Source organism: Rissa tridactyla, chromosome 9 (genome assembly GCF_028500815.1).
Source record: "Rissa tridactyla isolate bRisTri1 chromosome 9, bRisTri1.patW.cur.20221130, whole genome shotgun sequence".
Classification (NCBI taxonomy): domain Eukaryota; kingdom Metazoa; phylum Chordata; class Aves; order Charadriiformes; family Laridae; genus Rissa; species Rissa tridactyla.
In genome coordinates this window covers 2717057-2739015 of record NC_071474.1, presented here as the reverse complement: position 1 = coordinate 2739015, position 21959 = coordinate 2717057, and the positions used below count along the sequence as shown (strand labels likewise).

General features: G+C 54.5%; 1 protein-coding gene across 1 annotated transcript in view; it reads left to right on the top strand.

Annotated features, from left to right (window-relative positions):
* The first annotated feature begins 16195 nt into the window (after positions 1-16195).
* SMAD6 (SMAD family member 6) overlaps positions 16196-21959 on the top strand; it is a 45961-nt gene continuing 40197 nt past the window's right edge. The window contains 4 exon segments of the mRNA XM_054214884.1: positions 16196-16896; positions 16898-17312; positions 19715-19771; positions 21546-21623. Of these exon segments, the coding sequence (XP_054070859.1) occupies positions 16501-16896; positions 16898-17312; positions 19715-19771; positions 21546-21623 (946 nt within the window). The 5' untranslated portion in view covers positions 16196-16500.

Below are 21959 nucleotides of genomic sequence, written 5' to 3'. Positions count from 1 at the left end.
AGGCTCGTCAGCTCCCTTTGAACACCACAAAATTCCTACTTGTTAGTCACTATTTATACAGTTGCACACAAATTCTTTCTTAAGCATTCACGTATTTTATGAAGTTAGAAAAGACTTTTAAGATGCAAAAACCCTGATGTTTCTAATGAGTATAACAATAAACAGGCAGAGACTAAGCGTGCACAGTCCTCGCGTCAAACCCGCACCGAATTTCCACTGGCCTCAGCACAGAGTAGCTTGAAGCCCACGCTTCCGCTTCCAAATCACGCTGGGCTGGTGAAAACAGAGTTTTCACTGACACTTCACACATAAACGAAGAATTTTGGAGTACCGGGGGTCACTCAGAGCTTGCTAACGGCCCGTCGGCGTGTGCTGGACGCTGCTTTGGTTTAGTTTATGCAGAGGAACTCGTTTGTTTGATGTGTCCGGTGCAGCGCGGTGCAGAACTCGCAACAGAAAACTTTCTTCACATGCCTTTACATTTAACCGAAGCAGCTTAATTGTTACTCAGTGAAAGCACAAATCTGCAGCAGAGGCATCGCACCCACTCCAGGGAGAGGAGCTCAGATTAAAGAGCTGGCAGGGAAAGACCCTTATGCAAGGGCAGAGAGATCATTCAGAAATATTCATAAAACGCAAGAAGAATCTTTAAATATTTATTAAAAACAGAATTTGAATGTTAATTCCCCCTCAGACATCACCCATGAAAGAGATTCTAGAGATGAGGAAATGAAACCACAAAGCCAGTTAAGTGATTTGCCCGAGGCCTCAGCCATAAATCAGGCTCTGAACTTGAGATCAGCTCTTCCTGCTCCCTCCATCACCTCTCCTGACTCCGCGGCAGCTTCTCGATAAGGCGGACGGCTGTGCTTACGCCCGCGTTCCCCCAGTGCCACCCGGGAGTGGTGCCCATCGAGGTTTCAGACCTGGTTTCTGCAGCGAGAGGCGAACCCTGCAGCTACACGGGGGGCACCGGGGAGCGGCCGTGGGCTCGCCGCTTCTCCCAAGTGTTATCGTGCTGAGATGAAATGACTTGCCCTCTCCAGCTTGGGAGTGTTTTCGTGGCTTCATCAATGAAAACACACCTGAATTTAGTTTGGTAGAGCATTCTGTGTAATGAGTGGGGAAAATGATTGGTTTCGGGAGTTTTGTGCTGGAAAAGAGTTTTTTAGTCTGTTTTTAGAGTCTTTCTGCTGTTTCCCAGCTGTTTTCTGATTTCTAGTTTGGGTGGTCCAAGTTCTACACGTGTAACTTCTACACGTGTAACTTTGGGACAACACAACAACGAGGCCATCAACAGACCAGGAGACAAACCCAACCACCTCCATTCCCTTTGAGAAGTAGGTGGAGCCTTGGCCCCGGCCCCGGCGAGCACCCGTGGTCCCCAAACTGGGGAGCCAGCACCAGGGGGCTGGGTCCCCGTCCCCGCACCGTGCTGTGCCGCACAGATGTGCCTGCGGAGCCTTGCACCAGACACGCTTCCTCCCGTGGGACTCTCCAGATCACTGGCTTGTGTATTAAAAGTTGTTTACCCCATGCTTAAAGCAGGATGCTTTCCTTATCTGCAGGCAGAGTGAATTCCCCCCAGTGCCTACACGCCGTCGTCATTCCTGGCCTGCTCCTGACTCCTGAGCTTGCTGAGCGCTGGTGGTGGCTCTGCGTTATCTCCCGTCTGCCGCGCAGACAGACCCCGCCTGGAGCAGCCTCCGGGCTCTGCAATACCAAGACCAATGTCTTCAAAGACCGAAAATTACTCTGTAATTTGAATCTTTAACAACACATGGAAAAATCTACAGGAACTGGCCTGTATCATGTCTCCGAATGGCTTCATAAATATAACACTGAGGAATTTGGATACTCTCGTGCGCGTCCGTGATGGATGTTTGTATTCTAAGACATGCATTTTCTGTTTTTCCCCCTATCTCTGCAGAGCAGCTCAAATCCACTGTGCAGCTCCTTTTCTCGTCCCTTCCTTACCTTCAACCCCTGTCCCATGTCACCGGCGACTGCACCCGCACCAGCGGGCAGGGTTCAGCCCCTGTCACTAGTTCTGGAGCCAGCGGGCTCCGGTGGCTCCTCCTGAGCCACCGCTGTTGTTGTCAAACCCCCATTCCCATCTGCCTGAGATGCAGAAGCCACATGTAGAAAGTTCAGAAACAAAAAAAAATCGATGGAATGTATTTATCTGAAAACAATAGTGTGTCTGGATGGAAAAATCAGTGTTTTACACCAATCATGTGGTTGTTATTAATGTTTTCCAAAACACCCAGAGGTACCTTATGTGTTAAGTAAGAGCGGTCTGTACTATTTTGCTTAAAAAGCAAAATGTGCATCTCTGCACCTAAAACTGCTCTTGTACTTCAGCCCTGTATTGACGCCCAGATGGCTGCCAGAGGAATTTCCCGTTCCCCCAAATCTGCAGTCACGGGGCTTGAGTTCAGCCCAAGATGCTGCAGCAAATATTTATGATTGCGTTTCAACGCTTCTTTTCCATTCCCCTCCTTAAAGCAGGAGAGCGTCCTGGAAGTGCGGATGGAGCCTGAACTGTGGCCCTTGCAGCTCCGCTCCGCTTTCTGCTGCCCAGCATGGGTGAGATGCCACCCCCGGAGCCGGGCGCAGCCGTGCCGAGGGCAGTGCCGGCGGGACGTGAGGGGGACACCGGTGGGACACCGGGGGGACGCCGGTGGGGACAATGCTCGCAGGGCAGTACTGTGGGCTCCAGCTGGGTTTTACACCCCATGCTTTAGTCAAGCAAAGGAGCAAAGCCAGCGGAGAGCTGCCGCAAGCAGGAATTGTTTAAAGCGGCTCCGGCAGCAAAGGCCGAGCTGGAGGGTTCGTTTCCTCGGCCATAGCGCTGCTGCAGCCCCAGAAACCCAAGATCCACTGATAGCCATTGAGCAAGGATTTCCATTTTTGGTGCGAGCTCAGACTTAAAATAGACAGTCTTGAGCGAGGAAGAAACTCTGTTGACAGAACATAGGGAACATTCCTCCAGTGTACTTTTGCAAAGGACTATCTCTGTCTTTAATCTCCGCGCCGTTTCCTGCAGGTCTCCCTGGCCCAGCTTCCCTCTCATTGTTAGTGGCGCTTTTGGAAATGACCTCAGGCAGTTTGCAGTGACTGGCGACCCACGGTCAGAATGACTAACCCAGTCTGTCTCCATCCCTTGGACATGTCCCATTGACTAAATAAATGACAGGCACTGACATGTGAATAGAAACAAAAACAGCCTGACAAGTGAAATCTTAACTCTTTGGAGCAAAGAAACTTCTGGAGGCGCGTTCAGCCTGCCAGTGGAGCGGAGAGGAATCGCTGCAAACACTCCTGTCCATGGTAAAAATACAGCGAGCCTCCCCGAGCTGCCCAGGACACATGCAGATTGGGTAGACAAACACCTCTAATATTATTTTTAATTGTTTAAAATTGTTTTCTGAAGCTTTTTATCTCCGCACATCTTTAATTAAAAGTGCGGCTGTGTGTTTATATGGCCATTTGTGTGTCTGGGTTCAGCATGAATAATTCCAGTGAACGTTACAAGGAAGGGTTAACGATGAGAGTGCCTGTCGCGGGATTGGGGCCCTATATTGTACCCATAACAGCTCTATAACTCCACATAGGTGAGGCTATAGGCGCTTCCCACTGTTTCCACCCTCAGACAGGTGGTCCTGGTTCCCCCAAGCCTGTATGGAGCCCGCCAGCACCCGCTGACATCGGCTTTAGGGGGGATGGAAGCTGTTAGGGGGATGTACGTATTTACGCCTCTCCGAAAGGCCCCGGGCGCTGGGTGCTGTCAGACTCCAAGGACTGAATCCCTCATCCGAGCCCCCACTAATGCATTTTGCCGAGCTCCCTGCAGCCCCCACCCCAGCTGAGCGACACCAGAGTTTGAGGACATGCCACGCCATCCCAGCGTGATAGATTTTTGTCAGGGCCCAGACTAGCTGCCTTTGAAATCTAACAATAGTTTTACCAATAAGAATAGAATTAGTGTTAATAAGCTACATTTGTGGATTTTTTTGGTTGGAAAAGTAGGAAAGTATTCTCTTTAATATAATCAAAATATATTTTAAATGCTGTAATTACAATAATTAATAATGCTGCTTAGCAGTTATTAGCACTTGGTGCATTGTTAGGATGTCTGCATTAGCTAAGGTTTAATAATGAGGTTCATATAAATCCAAAAGAAGAAAATAATGATACGGGGAGTGGTTGTAGTGCTGTGGTCTGATGGCTTCTTGCTTTAATGTAAGTAACAAATAATTCCCTCTGGCTCTCAGCATTTGTGGATAAGGCCATAAAAAAAGGAGGAAAAAAAAAAAAAAGAGGAGGAAACCTCAGCTAATAAAAATGCCACCCTTGCTTTACGACTCTGAGAGAAACGTTTGTTGTTCGGCTAATGACGATAGTAGTAACTTGTGTTGGGATGGTTGATGTCATTCTTTTGTCCTGCACATTTAACATCTGCGACAAAAGTCTGTGTTTTGGCGTGCTGCTCCTTGGTGGCAGGCCCTGGCGACCTGATGGGTCGTTGTCACAAACACCGACCAGTGTCACAGTGTCCCAGTGACACGGGAGCAGGGGTGGGCAGTGGCCCTCGGCTGGAGGTGGCTTTGGGAGGCGTTGGCAGGTCTTGCAGCTGAGACAAAAATGATGTCCTAACCTGGCTTTGGGGATTATTTTAATGCAACACAATTTATTGTCTTTCCTCCCGAATGACTCTTGCCTTTAGCTGTTGTTGACCAGCTGCTCTCCCCTACCACGGGGATGGATGAAGCTCAATGAGGAGAGAGCCGGTCCCGTGAAAAGCGGGACAAGAATCGCTGGGACTCGGTTCCCTCAGATCCAGTGCCTGAGCCCTCTGCTGAGCTCCTCTGCGCTCGCCACACTCCTCCTCTCTCTTGTTGCTTTTTTGGTCTCGGTTCACCACGTCTGATCACCGTGCGTTAATCATTCTTCACTCACGAGCCAGATAAAAGGAGGCTGAGAGCTAAAAACCGCTCACCTTATGTAACGTTTGTATTCGGTCAGATATTGTCACCAGGTGTCTGCTCCATCCTCTCGTTCTCATCCTGAATTACGCCGGGATAGCCTTGTGGGCCATGGGAAGCCTTCAGCCCGCTTCCAGACAGCGAGACAGTTTTGCATCCCTCTGCCGTGTCAGCGATAACGCGGGCTGGACTTTGGGTAGGGTGGGTAAGAGCCAGCGTGCGGGGTCAGGCGGTGTGGTCGGGCATGGTCCCGGGTAATCACCATCTGAGAAGGTAAATAAATGGCCAGATTTCGGCTGGAACCTGTCCGCTGAAGGTGACGGGACCTACGCCAGTTTACAGCCTCCGAAGGCTTGGCTGCTGGAGACGGTTGGCATCAACATACCAGTGAAAGGGTTTAGCGTCATAAACACACGCAGAGCTATGGAAGGCCCCAGTCATGGCTCCAAAAGGCTCCTCTGTGCCCACGTGCGTCCGCGCTGGTGGCCGGGGGACAGCTGCCCAGCGGGGAGACGCGCTGCTGGCAGCCAGGGAGCCTTAGGGAAGAAGCCGCTGCTTCTGATCATCTCGCAACAGCCTGGGATGCTGGAGCCAGCAGTTTCCTGGACAGAGACAGCTTCTCAGCAGAGCTCAAGGTACAGCAGGGCCGACCCCCCGGGGTGCCTGCTCAGAGAGGGGTTTTCTCGTTCCATGGTGTGGCAATGGCACAGAGAAGACCCCCTGGAGACCTGACTGGCTTCCAGCCACCGTCTCCTTTCTCAGCAAAGCCTGCTCCGTGTGCTGAGCGTCTAAGGAGCAACTGTGCTACTGCTGGGTCAAACTGTATACTTCTGTGTCCTGGTGCACATTTAAGGACGATTTGCTCTCAGCCAGCAGTGCCAATGACTTTAGGGTCAGCTCCTTTCCTCCCTAATTCTGCTTTCTATTTTCGCATGAGCAAGCCCTGGAGATCCTGCAGCCAGCTGCCAGCAGAGATACTCAAAATACAGTTTCAACACAAAAAGAGCTGTAGTTTCGGTACTTTAGCAATGATTGCCTCTGGCTACCTTTGGTCCAGGCTCAAACCAGAGAAGACAATATTCTCTTTTTCCCCTAATGATTTTCATATCCCCATTTTGAGGTTGCAAGAAATTTGGGGAAGCATCAGAGCAGTGCGTGCTGGTCCCACAGACGTGTCCTGGGACCAGCTTTTGAAGCCTGCTTTCCCCCCCCCCTTGCTGCATTCAGCCTCTCCGGCCAATGACTCAGTCCCTATTTCTATTCTCTTCCCACTTCTGTTCCTGCTTCTCTAAAGTTTTGGTCAGTGGCAGCAGCTTTTGCTAATGTCTTGTGGCTGCTTCTCTCGGAGTTATTATTGGAGATGACTACGAAATAACAGTGCTGCTCTTTAAGACGCTACTGCACCACTGCAGAAAATATTTACCAAAGATGTGGTAAGCAGCTCTTTACTGGAGTGACTGGCGTCTGCTCTGAAGCAGACCAGACGCCAGTCACTTCAGCAAAGAGCTGCTGCAACAGAACAAATTGCCCAGGGCAGCAGATCTTGGGAAGGGAGAAAAGCCAGCAGCCCAGTCTGTCTGTCTTTGTGTTTTCCAAGGGAGAAAAATTATCTTTTTACAAGCCTGCCCTAGTTGGCTCTGACCAGCTCTTCCCAGAAAATACCATCGTAAATAGAAGAGCAAACTATTGCATAAATGGACAGGTTGCCATTTATATCTGACCTTTCTCAGATCTGCTTTGATGTCTTCGTCAACCTATGCTTCCTTCTCACCCAGCCCCACCGTGTTTTTAGCTCCTGCTTCTAGGAGAGCACCACTGGACACAACAAACCTCAATTAAAATCCATTTTTGACATATACGTATACTCCCTCTGCTCTCTGGACTAGCTCCAAATAGAATAATCCTTTTTTTTTTTAAATCCTGCCCTCCCAGGAAACTTCCAGTTTTGTGCTTGCAAATTGTGTGGGTAAACATGGAAAGGAGTAGATTATTTTTTTTTTAAAGACACTGGGTTTGGTGTATGACGCAGTTTGTTGCTAGATCAGCGTGGTGGCAGCATGCAGTGCTGGACTGTTTTTCTTACTCAGATAGACCCTTTCCAGCTCAAAAATGACAATTCACCAAAGCCAAGCCAAAAAAAAGTAAAGGGCAGTTTCAGAACTGGGTGTTATCTGCCTGGAAAATGCTCCAGAAAAGCAGACTGTCTCCACAGGCTGCTGAATAAATGCTGATAAAAAGGACAAACTCCTGTATGTTTGTTATGGGTGGTGTGGTTTTTAGATGTATCCTCTGGTGGACGCGGGCGGTTGTAATTCCCTTCCTATTTGAATAGAGCATCTGTTTTATGTGATATTAGTTGACTCCTATAGCCAGAGCAGGACAGGAGGAGTCTAATGGCTAGCCCTGCTGTTCTGCCTGCAACTGGGGAAGCAAAGAATGAGGCTGAGGTAGATGCTACGAGTTTCTGGGGACCTAGAAACCCCCAAATTGCTCTCATACAGATGGATGGCTGGTCCAGCACTCTCCTGCTGGAGTCTCAGAGGCTGGACCATCCACGGACTGGCTGAATGTGACTTCTCCACATCCACTTCTCCATCTTGCGCCCGTACCTCCTTGTGTGAGTGCTGGGAGCCGATGGCCGTGCACACACTGCTGCAGGATCCATTGGAGGGTGGTCGCTCATAATTGACCTCGAGGTAGGATGTCCTCCTGGATAAAGCACTAGATTAAGGCTCAGGAGTCAATGTCTTCATCCTCTCCACCCACATGCCTCATTTTATTAGATCATTAGTTCAAAGGACATAGAAAATCACTGTCAATAGCATCAGGAAAGACACTGAAAGGTTTGATGGCGTGTAGATCTTCCCCTGAATCAGCAGCTTCATTCAAGAGCACAGAGGAGTAGTGATGCCTGTCATTCACTCCTGGGCCGCGCTGGTGGTCAGGAGATCCATGTCCTGCAGCTGTCTAGTGAATCTGGAAAGTGGAGGTAGGGCCACAAGATCCTGTTGCTTTGAGGAATTGTAGCTTTGCTTTCCAACCCCAAGAAGCCCTCAGAAACCCGTGTTCGGAGGAGCAGTGGCCTAATCCCCTCCGTCTTCTCTACAGCGCTAATTGGGTACATACAGCAATTTAGGAACTTCTGCCCTCAGTCATCCCAGATAGAAGTGCAGGGTCAGAGCAGTTTTGGGGCATAACAGCTAGGGAACCTCCTCAGAGGACAGTCCTGTCCCCACAGGCCATTTGACATCTCCTGGATGCTGACACTAGGGGCCAAATTGGACCTATCAGCTCAGTTTCACTGGGCATCTGACCAGTAAAACCAACTTGCAGCTACTGGGCACAGGACTGATAAGCCTATTGAAACCTGAGTGTGGTGGTGCCTTGGCTGACACCAACCTCCTGAGCCAGCAGCAGTTCTCGGCAGTTGTTGGTCTGAATCCAGTGTGCTCAGCTGGGGAAAAATGGAAAAGAAAGGAGTGGTTTCAGGCAGAGGCTCCCCGGCTGGTGGGTGCCCATGGCTGCTCACGGGTGCTCTGCAAGCAGTGGAGACCCAGGGCAGCTCCCATGTCCCAGCACAATCCTCTTCAGATGGAGGAGGTTTCCAGTCCTGGACTTTCACATGAGCTGTGTTCCCTTCTCTAGCACAGACATTCCCATTACCTTGGGCAAATCACTTTCCCTGGACCAGCAAAGTTAATTAGATCTCTGCATCCCAGCGGACTCCATGGGAGCTGGGCACCAACCTGCCTCTGAGGGTCCTTCCCACCGCAAGCCCTCCAGATGAACACAAAGGGACGTTAACAGCAATCCCTTGTCTTCTCCACAGCGTGTTGTGAGAAAAAATGCTGCACAGGTAAATTGACGATGCTAGCATGGGATCAAGAGGGAGAGCGCTAAGGAGGTGGTACAGGGAAACTCTGGAGCTATGAGAGCTGGGTTGGATTAGGCAGCGGGAACCGGCTGATAAATCAGATCTCGTCCAACGTGAGAATCTGCCCGACTGGCCGGAGGACGGGCTCACGCGGGAGATGGCGGCGTGGATTTCTGGTGCTGCCTGCACTCAGGAAATGTATTGGCTGCTGGAGGAGGAATAAAAGCTGTTGACATGAAATTTGCTGAACCTCCGAAGAAGTTTGGCTTGGGTTCAGTTCAAGACCGACGGCTTCTCCTTTTTCCCTGGCTGGTTTGCACCTGCCCGGACAGACCTGCCCGAGACACAGCCATGCGCAGGCAGTCGGCAGAGAGCCAGGTGATGGGCTAATGAGCCCGGGATCCCCGGCTGCTGGCGTGCACTCGCTGGTCGCCTTCCCCATAACGCCGGCAAAAGGAAGCTTCGGCACGCGTCATGATGCTCTTCATCCTTTCCCTTGTACGGATAGCTCTGCTTTGCTGAGGTTACGCCGGATTTTTTGAAGGTGTCTGTTTGAGGCTGGTCGGAGAGGAGCGGTCCTCTCAGCCGGGATTTTCAGCACCATTGGAAAACATGGGAGAAAATGCTCCTCCTGCTTCGTGTTTCACCGCGTGCCCTGCGACTGACACAAGAGCCAAGGTGTCCCTTTGGCTTGGTCTCCCACTGGAAAAATTGCAGTTTAGCCTAGAGGAAAGAGCGGATGCAAACGGTTTGGAAACTGTAAGAGGTCTGTGTTCATCGCTGTGATATTTGCTGGACCCCATGGGAGGCTGCGCTCTGCAGCTCTTTCTCTTCAGCATCCTTTGCCCTCACTGGGGCTGGCGGCAAATGACTTCAGGCTGGGAAGCCACCGCGGGTCCAGCCCAGCCCAGCCAGCTTCTCCCGGGAGGCAAGACGCACCTTCTGCGATGCTCCCCCCAAAACTTCTCTTTTCACTTCGCACTGCCTGGGATATGTAACAACAGAACTTCATAGCAAGGACACGTTTCTAGCTGGTCTGTATCTTTCAAACGGAGGAAGTGTGTGAATATTAACCTCTGGCTGAATTGTGAAAAGGTGATGGGGAAATTGTGCGTGGTCCCACAAGGTCCCTCTGGCTGTGTTTGGGGAGACAGGCAGCCCGAGAGATATGGAAATCCAGCTTTTATTAAGGGGGAAAAAACACCATTCTCTGTCGTGGAGGCTGGCATGAGGCTTGGATGAAGGCAGACTTTCTGTCCTACAAAACCTGAGACACCAGTGCTTTCCTTGGATTGCAGCAGAACTTTACTGGGATGGCTTGAGTTTGTTTTCCTACAGAATGAAAGGAGCAGCAGAGGGGATAATGCCGTACCCATGGCACTGGCCTGACATGTGGTTCAATATCTGCGCATCCCGACCCAGACCAGGGAACTGAACGTAATACCCTGTATCTCAGACAGCTGCTGGCATCTCTGGGCTTAAAGGCAGACTCTTTCTCCCTGAGTAACTGATTAATTATTTATACAAATTGGTCCAGCTGCACCCAAAAGAGATTTAAAGAAATGGGACTGCAATCACCTGTGGAATCAGGTCTTCTCCTGGGATGTGAGAGTCCGTGTCCCTGCAGGGGGCCTCTGCCGGGGTGGGGACCACCATGGATGGGTGCCATCACCCATCGGTGAAGACCTGCTGGGAGGTGATTTTACCTCCATGGATTTGACTAGAAATCCAGGCTCGAGCCCAGGCAAACTTTCCAAGCAGCGCTCTGTGGAAACTGGTAGTTTGCTACCAAAAAAAACCCCAAAAAGTAAGTTTTGGTTTTGCCAAACTGACATTTTCTGACAGAAGAAAACACGTTGTCAAAAAAAAACTTCCCAACTACTCTGCTGGGAATGTGCTCTTTGCCATCAGTCCCCAAGGCTGGAGCGCTGGGGTGTTGAAATGTTACTACAGCCCTGGAAACTGTGAGTCAGCTTGTCCCCACCCACAGCAGATACTCGTGGGAAGGGCCTTGAAAAGCCTGGAAACTCAGCAGCCCTTGCCTTGTGCAGTTTCCATTAACCCATTAACATTAATTTCAGGTCCGGTGAAATGCAGTATTTGGTGACTTTCTATTGGATTTTGTTCCTTCCCCCCCCCCACTCCCCGTCCCCGTCCTGACTCTGATAAATTTTGGAGGATATTTAATTTTAACTCATCCCTAAGCAATTTGGCTGCCGTGGCCCCGGTTCACCCCCCCGAGGCCCGTGGGACAGGCTGGACCTGGGCAGCAAATGCAGCACCCGCTGCAATGCCCCCGGGTCTGGCGGGGATTTGGATGGGATGTGGGATGCCACTGGATGGCAAAACTTTCATCCCACTTGGAAAAGAGGTGCCAGTGCAAATTTTGCCAGTGGAAACCCTCCTGGTTGTGTGGCTGCGCTGGGACATGAATGCGTTGACTTGGGCATCTCCTGGCAGGGAGGAGGGTGGTGCGGCCACGTCCCGGCTTCACCGGGAGAAGACGTGAGGCCGCTCTGTTCCCGGTGGGGATGTGGGCGAAAGCCTCCTGGGTGCCTGCCATCCCGGCCAGCCACCAGGCAGCCCGTCCCGCGGCCGCGGTGCGTTGTCACACACACAGGGGGGTTGCCTCCAGCGGGGTCAGGGGCTGATGGTGCGATGCTGCGGCGTGCGTCCAGGCTGCCTGCAAGCGGGACGTGTGAACCCGCGTTCCGGGTGGGATGTCGGCAGGCCGGGAGCCGTGCTGCCCGCAGGCCAACCCACCGCACACAATTCAGAGCAGTCTGCGCAAACCACAGGCCTCAGGCTATCTCGGAGCCATCTGCAAACCGCATTTATCACCGACTGGAAAACGCACCAAGGTAACAAATCCCAGGTCCCAACTTGGTGTTTGGTGGTGGGAAACAACCCATGAGTTCCCCTGATGCATGTCCCAGGAGTGGTGGCAAAGGACGGCAACAATTCGAGCCCGGAGGAGCCGGAATGGGCTTCACGGTGGCTACAGCCCGCCCGGGATGGGGACACGGGCCGGGGTGGTGGGGTGAGATCACATTCTCCACATGAAGGGTTTCAAGATGCCGAGGTCTGGGAGCATGGAGTCCAGTGGTTGTGAAATTCTCCATAAAGGAAAATTCTTCAAACTTTTTTTTTTTCTTTCTTTTTTTTTAACTTTGGATTTATCAAAATGCCTTGTTCTGATTTTAGCTTTTTCCATTCTTGAAGACGGTCCAAAGTCCTATCACAGTGTGTTACCGCACAGAATATAACAGTTGCAAGAATGAAATGAAAAGTTGGTTTGAGCTGGAAAATCACGTCCATGTCATTAAAACAAATGAAACGGGACATTCTGATGTTATCAAAACTTTTTTTTTCTCTGGTTCCTTTCAAAATCAGCTTCCAGCAAAACCAGGCTGATTTTATGAGGCATTTGAATTTTTGGCAGAGCCCCTCGCTCTGGCGCAGCAGTTTTGCCGTGGTTTCTCTGGCCGGGCTCACAGGCTCTGTGCCCCCCGTTCCCGGGTGGTGAAATGGGGGGTGCAGTGTGTCCCCCACCCTTCGCTGCCCCTCGGCATCGAGTCAGCGCGGTCCCTGTCTCAACCCTACATTCAAAGCGTTAAAATAATCTACAAACTGAGCTGTTAAAACATTATTTAAACGGCAATTATTACTTTAGTGTTTTAACCTCTGCATCCTTCTCTTTGACCGGAAACATACAAAATCCTAGAGATAAAAAAAAAGCAGAAAATTACGAGATTATTCTTCCTTACTGGAAACCCGGAGCGCGGCAGTGCGTGCCTGCAGGCTTGGGCTCTGCTGACGCCGTGGACCGCGCTGGCATCAGCAGAGGGGACGCAATGGCAGCGCTGGCCCCTCTCCCTTCTCTGCCCCCACCCCGGCTGCAGTTTGGCTTTGGGAAGAGGTTGGTGCCGGTGCCCTCCCGGCCACCCACAGCCACCCACCGTCCTCCTGGGCCCACGAGGATTTGGCTTTCTATAGTACCTGGGAGATCCATGTCAGATAAGCCTGGCAGGCTTTCAAAAGCTTCTCTCCAGCTTTTGTGCCAAGACCTATAGGATGCGTTCCAGAGCATGTCCCAGGAATGTTTGTTATTATGACAGACAAAAAAAAAAAAAAAAAAAGGAGAGGGGGGAAAAGAGGCAGTGAAAGAGCACATTGCTGTTAATTACTAGAAATCCTTTAATAACCAACATTACTATAAATTACATGTGCATTATGACAAGTACAATTGAGTGCTCTGTTTTTCTTGCCCACGTTAGAGCAGGGAACAATGTCCTCTTGTTGCAGGAGCTGAAGGGGATGGCACTCGGGGCGCAATCAGGGCTTCTCCATCACATACCTGTGCCCGCAGAGAGGGTCGGCCGCCCTGGGCCCCATGAAAGCTTCATTGTTCGTTGTGCCATACTGCGCCCACCATGATTATATAGCCTTGGATACGCAGTAATGTGTTGCTTGCTGAAATAATAACCTATCCTTAGTTTAAACAGCGCTATGTTTAAGATTTATATATATTTAAATGTTGGTAATTGCACATTTGTGACATATTATAATTTGGATGACAGTTTGTAAATATGATATTGGAAAGAAAAACATCAGCTGCATTTGGGGAGGTAAATCTTGGGGTCGTACAGGACGGGTCAATCAATGTGGATTTCAAACAAGTGTTGGAACCTCTCGGGAGCAGCCTGGGGATGGGCAGGGATCCTGCCTGGGTCCGAGAGTCAGGAAATTCCAATTCCTGCTTCCATGTCTGAAGCTGAATCTTTTTTTGCAGCCCTTCCCTGCCTTTTAACTTGTCTTTATTCCCTAAAGTGAAGAAAGGCTGATAGCATTTTCCTACCGCAGAGGGATGTTGTCCGACTGCTGTAAATAGCTGTAAACCGTGATACAGGTGTAAAACGTCACTGCTCTGCAGGCCGGTGAGAGCGCTGGGTTTTAGTGTGGCCATCACGGGACGTTATTTCCACCCAAAGCGAGTCAGTACCTAAATAACATCATCTGGTTTTACTCCCAGTTTGGTTTCTACGTAGGGAGGCAGCCGATCGGGGGGGGGACAGGGCTGCACCATCAATCCCCAGTCCGTGCTGGTCAGAAAACCCAACGGCAGACGCAGCGGGCCCCTTACAGGATTGATACGATTTTCTTTTACATTGCATTTTTGACAAGGCAAACCACACATTCCCTAAAACCCACCCAAAAAGGGCAGCGAAAAAGGAGCTTTGCCCCTGGTCCTACAGGTCTGTAGGGGCAGAAGTAACCCCAGAGTCAAAAGACCTAATCACGTATTATGATTATGTTGGTGCCAACCTCAGTGGCAAACACGTATCCATTTTAAATGGAGCATTTCGGAATCCCTTAGGTTCAGCTGAGACACGCAAATTGACTTTGCCATAAAAAAATTGAACTGACTTAACCGAGTGTATTTAAATCGTATTCTTGGGCGTATTAGCGCAGGTTTGGGGAAATGCGGACACAAGTCAGTTATGGCAGGAGCCACTCAAAGATGCCAAGAGAAAAACTATGAACATTCCAGTTGCCAACAATTTGTTGGTTAAAATACTTTTATTGTTTTATTTTGGGTTTTTTTTGGTTTTTTTGTTGTTTTTTTTTCCCCTAGCTGGTCAACTGCTGGCAAATAAATTGCCAAGAATTATTTTTGCTCCTTAGCGAAGCTCCCCAGTGGGTTCACAGGCTGATCTCCCTCCGGCGAAGCTCCTTTACGTTCTGCTCTCCACGGCAGGTTCCCGTGATTCCCACCAAACCGCTGCCCACGCGTGGGGGCAAAGGCCCTGCTCACACGGGGCTGAGCGGAGCCCCCCCGCCCGGGGCCGCCCCCTCCGGAGCGTGTCCCGGCCACGGCCGAGGTGCCCGTGGAATCTCCACGCGGGGAAGCGGGGCCGCCTGAATTCCAGCTGCGGGCTCAGCGAGAAGAATCGCCAATTTAGCGGGGTTTATTTTTTTTTTTTTAATTATTTTTTTGGGGGGGAGGGGGGGGTGTCCCATCCCCACGCGCGGTTCCCCAGTGCCCGCCGCCGTTCCCACCCGGCCCACCCCCGCCGCCGGCGGCGCCCGCCCGCCTCCCCCGCGGGGCCGCGGCCGGGGCACGCCGCCCCCCGCCGGCGGCCGCTCCCCGCCGCACCGGGCCCCCGCGGCGGCGGCGGCGGCGGCGGTGGCGGGCGCAGGGACCCGGGGCGGCGCGGGCCGCGGAATGTCTTTCATTCACGGGCACGCCGCGCCGCGCGGGGCGGGGGGGCGGGGGGGCGGTGCGGGCGCGGCGTGCGGACCAATGGGAGTCGGCGGGGACCTCGCGTCACGCGGCGGCGGGCCAATGGGAGCACGCCGGGCCTGAACTTTTGCCACGGCGGACAAGTTGATACATCGCGGGGGTGTGTCCCGCCGCGGCGGCTCCGGCGGGGGGGGAGCGGCCTTAACCCCTGCGCCGCCGCCGCCGCGCCGTGACCTACTTTTCCCCCGGGTGGCCGCGGCGGGGTAGCCCCCACCCCCCGCAGCCCCTTCCCGCTGCCCGTGGGGCAGCCCGCCGCTGGAGGCGCGGGGAGTGGCGGGGGTGGTGGCGGGGGGGGTTCTCCCCGCGTTGTGGCGGGGGGTCGGGGCGGGGGGGGGGGGGGTGCGCGTGTCCCTTTAAGAGTTCGGAAACTTGAGCCGGTGTTTGCGCAACGCCCCGGTGCCGCGCGGAGCCGCCAAAGTGTCTAGACTGGCACATGATGGGCGGCAGCCAATCGCGCCGCCGCTCGCGAGGGGCCCTGCGCGCGCGCCCCGGCCACACAAAAGCCAGCGGAGGGCGGGCGGGCGCGAGCGGGCGCGCAGGCGGCGGCGGCCCCGGCAGCCGCGCGCGCGGGGACCCGCCGGCAGCGCGAGCGGCGGCAGCGGCAGCGCGAGCGGCTGCGCCCGGACCGGTGGCGGCCGCGCCTCTGGGATACGTACAACTCACGTGCTGACACCGGCCTTCGCCCTGGGTTCTGCTGCTGGTTTTGGGCTTTTTTTTCGATATTTTGTTTTTATAATTTTTTGATTTTTATTTTTATTTTTTTTTTTTTTTTTTTAATTTTTGGCCGAAGGGAATCGACACCTCCGGCGCGCGGACCCGGCGCCACTTCCCCGCCGCCGGGGCGCCCACCCCAGCCCCTCACCACCGCCGCCCCGCTGTACGGTGGATCCCTCCGGGCTGCCCCCCGGCCCCGTCCCGCGCCCCCGCCGGCCGCCCCCGCCGCTCCCCGCCTGGCCCCGCGTTGGCAGCCGATGTAGGGCACGGCGCGGCGCGCCCGAGCCCCAGCGCCGCCACGGGAGCGGCCCCGCACCGCCGCGGGCGTCGGCGCAGCCCCCGCGGCGCCGTCTATGCCCGCGCCGCGCTCCCCTCCCCGCCGCCGCCTCCCCCATGGTGCGGCCCCCGCCGCGGGCCGTCGGCGATTCGCTGGGCAGGGCCGCGGGGAAACGGCACCGCCGCGCCCGGGTGCTGCGGGCAGGCTGCGAGGGCGGCGGGTCTGAGATGAGATAAAGCCGGCGGCGGAGCGAGGAGCCCGGCGGAGGAGGAGGGGGCGCCGGGGGGGCGGGGGGTGGCGGCGGCGGAGAGCGACGCGCGACCCCCGGCCGCCGGCGTGTCGTATGTTCAGGTCCAAACGCTCAGGGCTGGTGCGGCGACTTTGGAGGAGCCGCGTCATTCCGGACAGGGACGGCGGAGATGGGAGCGCCAGGAGCGGCCACGACCCGGCAGCCGGCGGTAGCTTCAAGATCGCGGAGAAAAACCCCTCCTCGGCGGAGATCCGCGCGGTAGCGCGCAGCCTGCTGCGGGAGGCGGAGGAGCGGCGCGGCGGGGCGGCGGGCGAGGCGGCGGCGCCCCGCCGGGACCCCATGGCGGAGCGGCGCGGGGCCCGGCTCCGCGCCCCGCCGCGGCGGGAGGGCGCCGAGGGGGCGAGCCCGCGGCGGGCGCAGGAGAGCGACGGCCGGACGGTGACTTGCTGCCTCTTCAAGGAGCGGGAGCCGGGCGGCCCCCAGCCGGCCCCCCCCGCAGCCGCCGCCGCCGACCCCCCCCAGCCCCGACGGCGCGACCGACGGCGGCTCCCCGGAGCGGCGGGGCCGGGAGGCGCGGTCGCGGCTGCTGCTGCTGGAGCAGGAGCTGAAGGCCGTCACCTACTCGCTGCTGAAGCGGCTGAAGGAGCGCTCGCTGGACAGCCTGCTGGAGGCGGTGGAGTCCCGCGGGGGCATGCCCAGCGGCTGCGTGCTGGTTGCCCGCACCGAGGTGCGGCTGGGGGGCCAGGCGGCGCCCCCCCACCTGCTGCTGGGCAAACTCTTCCGCTGGCCCGACCTGCAGCACCCCGCCGAGCTGAAGCCCCTCTGCGAGTGCCAGAGCTTCGGCGTCGCCGACGGACCCACCGTCTGCTGCAACCCCTACCACTTCAGCCGCCTCTGTGGGCCAGGTGAGGAGCGGGGGGGGGGGGGGGGGCTGTGGGGGTGTGTGTCGGGGTCCGTCCCCCACCGATTTGGGGAGGGGGGGACGGCTGTGGGGCTTCGGGCCCTTTCCTCGGCTTATTTGAACCCTCGCGGGCCGCGGGGATGCCCGGCCGGGATGCGCCTGGCCCGGGGTCCCCCGGGTTCCCACATCCCTCCCCTCGCCGCCCCCCAGCCCAGACCGGTTCCCCGTTAGTGTTTAAAAAGCCCTTTTATTCCGCCGCCCCCCCCCCCCCCCCCCCTTCCCGCGGAGGTCCCCCTGCTATTTAGGTGCAGAAGGGGCGATAATATGCAGTTTGCGTACTGCTGGCGCCAGCCTGGCTCGCTGTTTATCGGAGCGGCCGGGGAGCCGGGCAATTACCGCCGCCGGCTTAAAGCCGCAGGGCCCCGCCGGCGGCCCGGGGGGGCGGAGGGAGGGATGCCCGGAACCGCGGGGGAACGCCGGGCACGCGTGGGACCGGGGGGAGGGTGGGTGGGCTGGAGCTCATGCATTTCTCGGGGCTTTTTTTTTTTTTTTTTTTTTTTTTTTTTTTTTTACCGTGGGCAAAGGGATCCTGGAGGACGCCAGCCTCCTGCTGCCGGTCCCTTTCTTGGCAAGGCTTTTGATTTTTATTTTTTTATTTTTTTTTTTAAATTTATTTTGCAATCCGGGATCCTGCCTGGCTTTGCGTCGCCTGTTTGAAAGAAACTTCGGTGCTGGGCGTCCTTCCCCCACCCCCCCTCCCCGCCTCCCCCGCGGGTCGCCAGAGGCTTTTTGCTTCGGTTTGGAGAAGCGGCTTTTTCCCTCAGCCCGCAGTAGATGTGCGCTTGGAGGAACTGGGCAAAGTTTCCAGGTGGCCTTCCTGCAGCCGTGGCTGTTTGCCAGCGGTGCGTGGCTGCTGTGGGCAGTACTGGAGAGCGGAGCTGTTATCGGGTGGCTCCTTATCATTTCGATAGCGGGTGTCTGTGCCAGGGCTCCACCTGCTGCGCCCGGGCGCTGGGGACGGTGACGGGAGCCCGGCAAAGGCCCTGATGCCCTTTTCCACAAGTGTCTTCCTGCAGAGACCGCCCGGGCTCCTCTTTGTCCCCCACGTCACTGCGGGGTGACAAACACCTGAGCGGTGTGGGGGCAGCATCTGGCAGCAGGTCTGGTGTTACCATGGGACCAGCCCACTGGGTGCGTGTCGGGCCTTTACATCCATACCGGGACGTTGGCACCGTTATTTTTTTGACTTTGAGGCTGCTTCTGTGAGAAGAGCATCCTGCCGCTGGGCACCTTGCTGGGTTAGGGGAGGTGAGGGACCTTTTCGCGGAAGCAGTGCGTGACCACAGGCCGTCCCGCAGCCATCACAGGGCAGGTGCTGAGGTTGTTCGTGATGAACTAGCCCAAGCTGGGCTGCAGGTGTTGGGGTGAGCACCTTGCTTTCGCGTCCGTGTGGGATCTGAGGAGCGCACCATTGTTTTCAGTAGTCTGGGGTCAACGTGATGGCATCGACTTCTCAGGGCAGCTTCTCACTGAAGTCGCCGTCTGCTCAATGCCAGTGCCGTGATGGAGCGTGTCTGGCCTCATGTATCTCAAATTTAGCAAGTTGTAATTCTAGAGGAAAATCACTACCATAATTCAGAAGAAAAACCTTTAACCAATGCAAGAAGGTGATGGAGGACCTTCTTCAGCCTTTTCATGGTCTTGACTCTTACAAGCAGAGCCGGAGCTAGTTAGAGGACCTGATTCAGCAAACGCTTCTGAGGACTTGCTTAACTTCAGGCACATGACTGCTGATGTGTTGCCACGTAAAGCCGAGCGTGTGCTCGGGAGCTTTGCTGAATCGAGGTCGGCATGGGATCATGGAGGCCTCTGCTGCTGCTCCGCTCGTGCGCCGAGGGCTTTGTTGGGATGGACCACAGTTACTTTGGTGGCTTGTTGTCTGAGGCCAGCCCGGCCCCTGGTGTCAGGCTTCACGTGCCAAGAGAGGAGTGTCTCTTCGTCGCCCGACACCCTTTTTCAGTCCTTGTCATGTGGTTGCAGAGCCCTTGTTAAGTCCCTGTGTGTGTTTGAGGGGTGGTTGGAGGGTTGTCTCCCAAGGCAGATGACGAAACCATCGTTCTTTGGGAGCAGCGTGCCATTTCGTGTGCCTCAGGTTGTGGGTGCCCAGGCAGGGATGCGGGGGGCAGGGGTGTAGGGGAGAACTGCAGCATTTTCGGGAGTAAAGCCCACTTTGACAGGTCAAAGTGGAACCCCCATTCTTCAAAATTCTGGTCTCGAGTTGCTTCCAAGTGGGTTTTCTTCTATTGGGTGTTTGTAATCTTTGAAAGAGTTCCTTCCCTGACAGAAAGCGCGAGGGTTTCGTTGATAAACCCAACATGGCACTAACCTAAAGTTTTGTTTTTCCAGAGTCTCCACCGCCTCCCTACTCTCGGCTGTCTCCTAATGATGAGCAAAAGCCACTGGGTACGTGTTTTCTCTCTTTTTATCTCCCGGCAGCTCTCTTTCGTGGTGCGGCCCTGGTCGTAGTTCTAAGACATCCCTACATGGCGCGTCAGGCAGAAGGCAACAAGTCAGGATTTTATGGCTGCTCATTATTTCTGAGCAAGCATCAGCTGACAGGTTTTAAGAAGGAAATGGATGTCAGTTTATCATACCAAATTACCGTGGAGATGCATGCATATTTTCCAAAATAATACGAAGCGCTATTTTTAATGAAGGCGTAATGAAAGGTTACCAGACGTCATGTTTTGTCTGCGTGTGTAATCTGCGGGATGACGGAGCGGAGGGGGAGTGGGAGCTCCTGGGTGCCATTTCCATAAAGCCCTGGCTGCGCAGCGCCGCGGAGGAACCGGCTGTTGCCCTTCCTCTGCTGATTGAAATGAGATGTAAACTCTTTGAAACTCAGCACTGTATAATTTCTGAACGGCTTTTCACTTCTCCTGGTGAATTGTAAAAGCTTTGTTGGAAAAGCTAGCGAAAGCGGCTCGGGTAGGCAGGCTGGGCATGAGGCGAAGGCTGCGGGAGGACCTGGCACGATGCAGCCTCGGAGCCTGGTCCTGCGTGGGGCGTGTTGGCTTGGAGATGTTTTACATTGGCATCGCTGCCTCCTGACCGTCCTTTCTCCATGCCCGCTTCTTGCTCAAGTAAACGGGAAGCAAAGATGCAGGAGGGGGGGAGGAATCCCACGTCCCTCTTGAGTTTCTTGCCGGGATCGGTGCAGGTGGGGCTGTTCTCGCCGGGATGTGGAGCGTGGGATTTCTCCCGTTGTCCCCTAGTCGGTGGCTCTGATTCACAGAGGGGGTAATGACCCAGGCGAGCTGCTTCTGCTCCCCATCGGGAGGAGACAGGCGGGGTTTGCCCGGGCCATAGGAGCGGGACAGCCTGTCCCCAGTCAGGCGCGAGCCGTCCGTGCCAAAGGTGAGTCCCTGCCCTGCCTGGGATTCCCGGGAGCTGCCTGACACGGAGCCGCTGCCCGCAGGGACTGGCGCCTTCAACACAGGCCGTGACCAGAGCGTCTGGCAAAGCAAAATGTGCTGGGCATGGCTTTTGGTTTTGTTGTTTTGTTTGGGTTTTTTTTTTGTTAGTTATATACGAAAAAAATAGGAGTTGTCCCTCCCCACGCTGCCCCTTCCGAGTTAATTCCCTTTAGAAACTGCTTGTGCTGCAGGGAGAGATGATAGTGAGTGACACGTGACTTTATTAGAACAACAGCCGGGGATTGAAATTTGCTTCACTGGCTTGTTTGATTGGAAAAATAATAGTTAATCTGTGAGCAAACAGTTGAGCACTTAATTAGAGGGGTGTAAGCAAGGGAGAATAACAAAGACTCTTAACTTGTTAAAACAAAGTTTCCTTTGCTTCAGCAAAGAGGAAGGAAGGAAGGAAGCAAGAATAAACAGCTTCAAGAATTTTAATGGTGATAATTAAGTATAGTAACTATGAATTGTTTAGAGGCTTAATGTAACTTTATCCAGTAAGCACCAAGTTCCTACTTGTTTGATCAGCTTAACTGCAGTTATTTTTGTGGTCGAAGCGATTCAGACTTTGCATTTGCATGGTAGAGGTACAAAGTTAATCGCTGCTTTCTGGCCCGGTGGAGAGTTTCTCTCGGGGAGAGGTGGGCTGGTGACGGGAAGCAGAAGAGCCTCGGGTGCTCACGTAGGGCTTGCAAACGCAGGAGGACTAAAAATGCTTTGTTTTTTCTTTTTTTTTTTTTTTCCTGTTTTTTTTTTTATAGATCTATCAGATTCCACGTTGTCTTACACTGAAACAGAGGCTACGAACTCGCCCAACGTCACGCCCGGAGACTTCTCAGGTTGGCAGATGTTTGCGCCGTCCCCCGACGCGGGGTCTGTGGCTGGGGCAGGGCGGCAGGAGGAGACGGGAGCTTGTGGTGCTGCTCCTGCCTTGTGTTCCTGGTGTGAAAAGAAGGGGAAAAAAAAAAAAAACAAACCCAGAGCGGCTGTCCGAGCTGATTGTTCAGAGGCGTCTGGTGGTGATGAGATGCCGTTCGTGGGATGAGCGTGCTGGGACAAGCGGGGATGTTCGGGAGGTGGCCACAGGCCCACACGTGTCCACCACAGAAGCTGTCTAGACCTCGCTGGAGCGCTGGGGTCGTAGGCTGGCGTGGGGCCGGGCTGTGCGCCCTCCC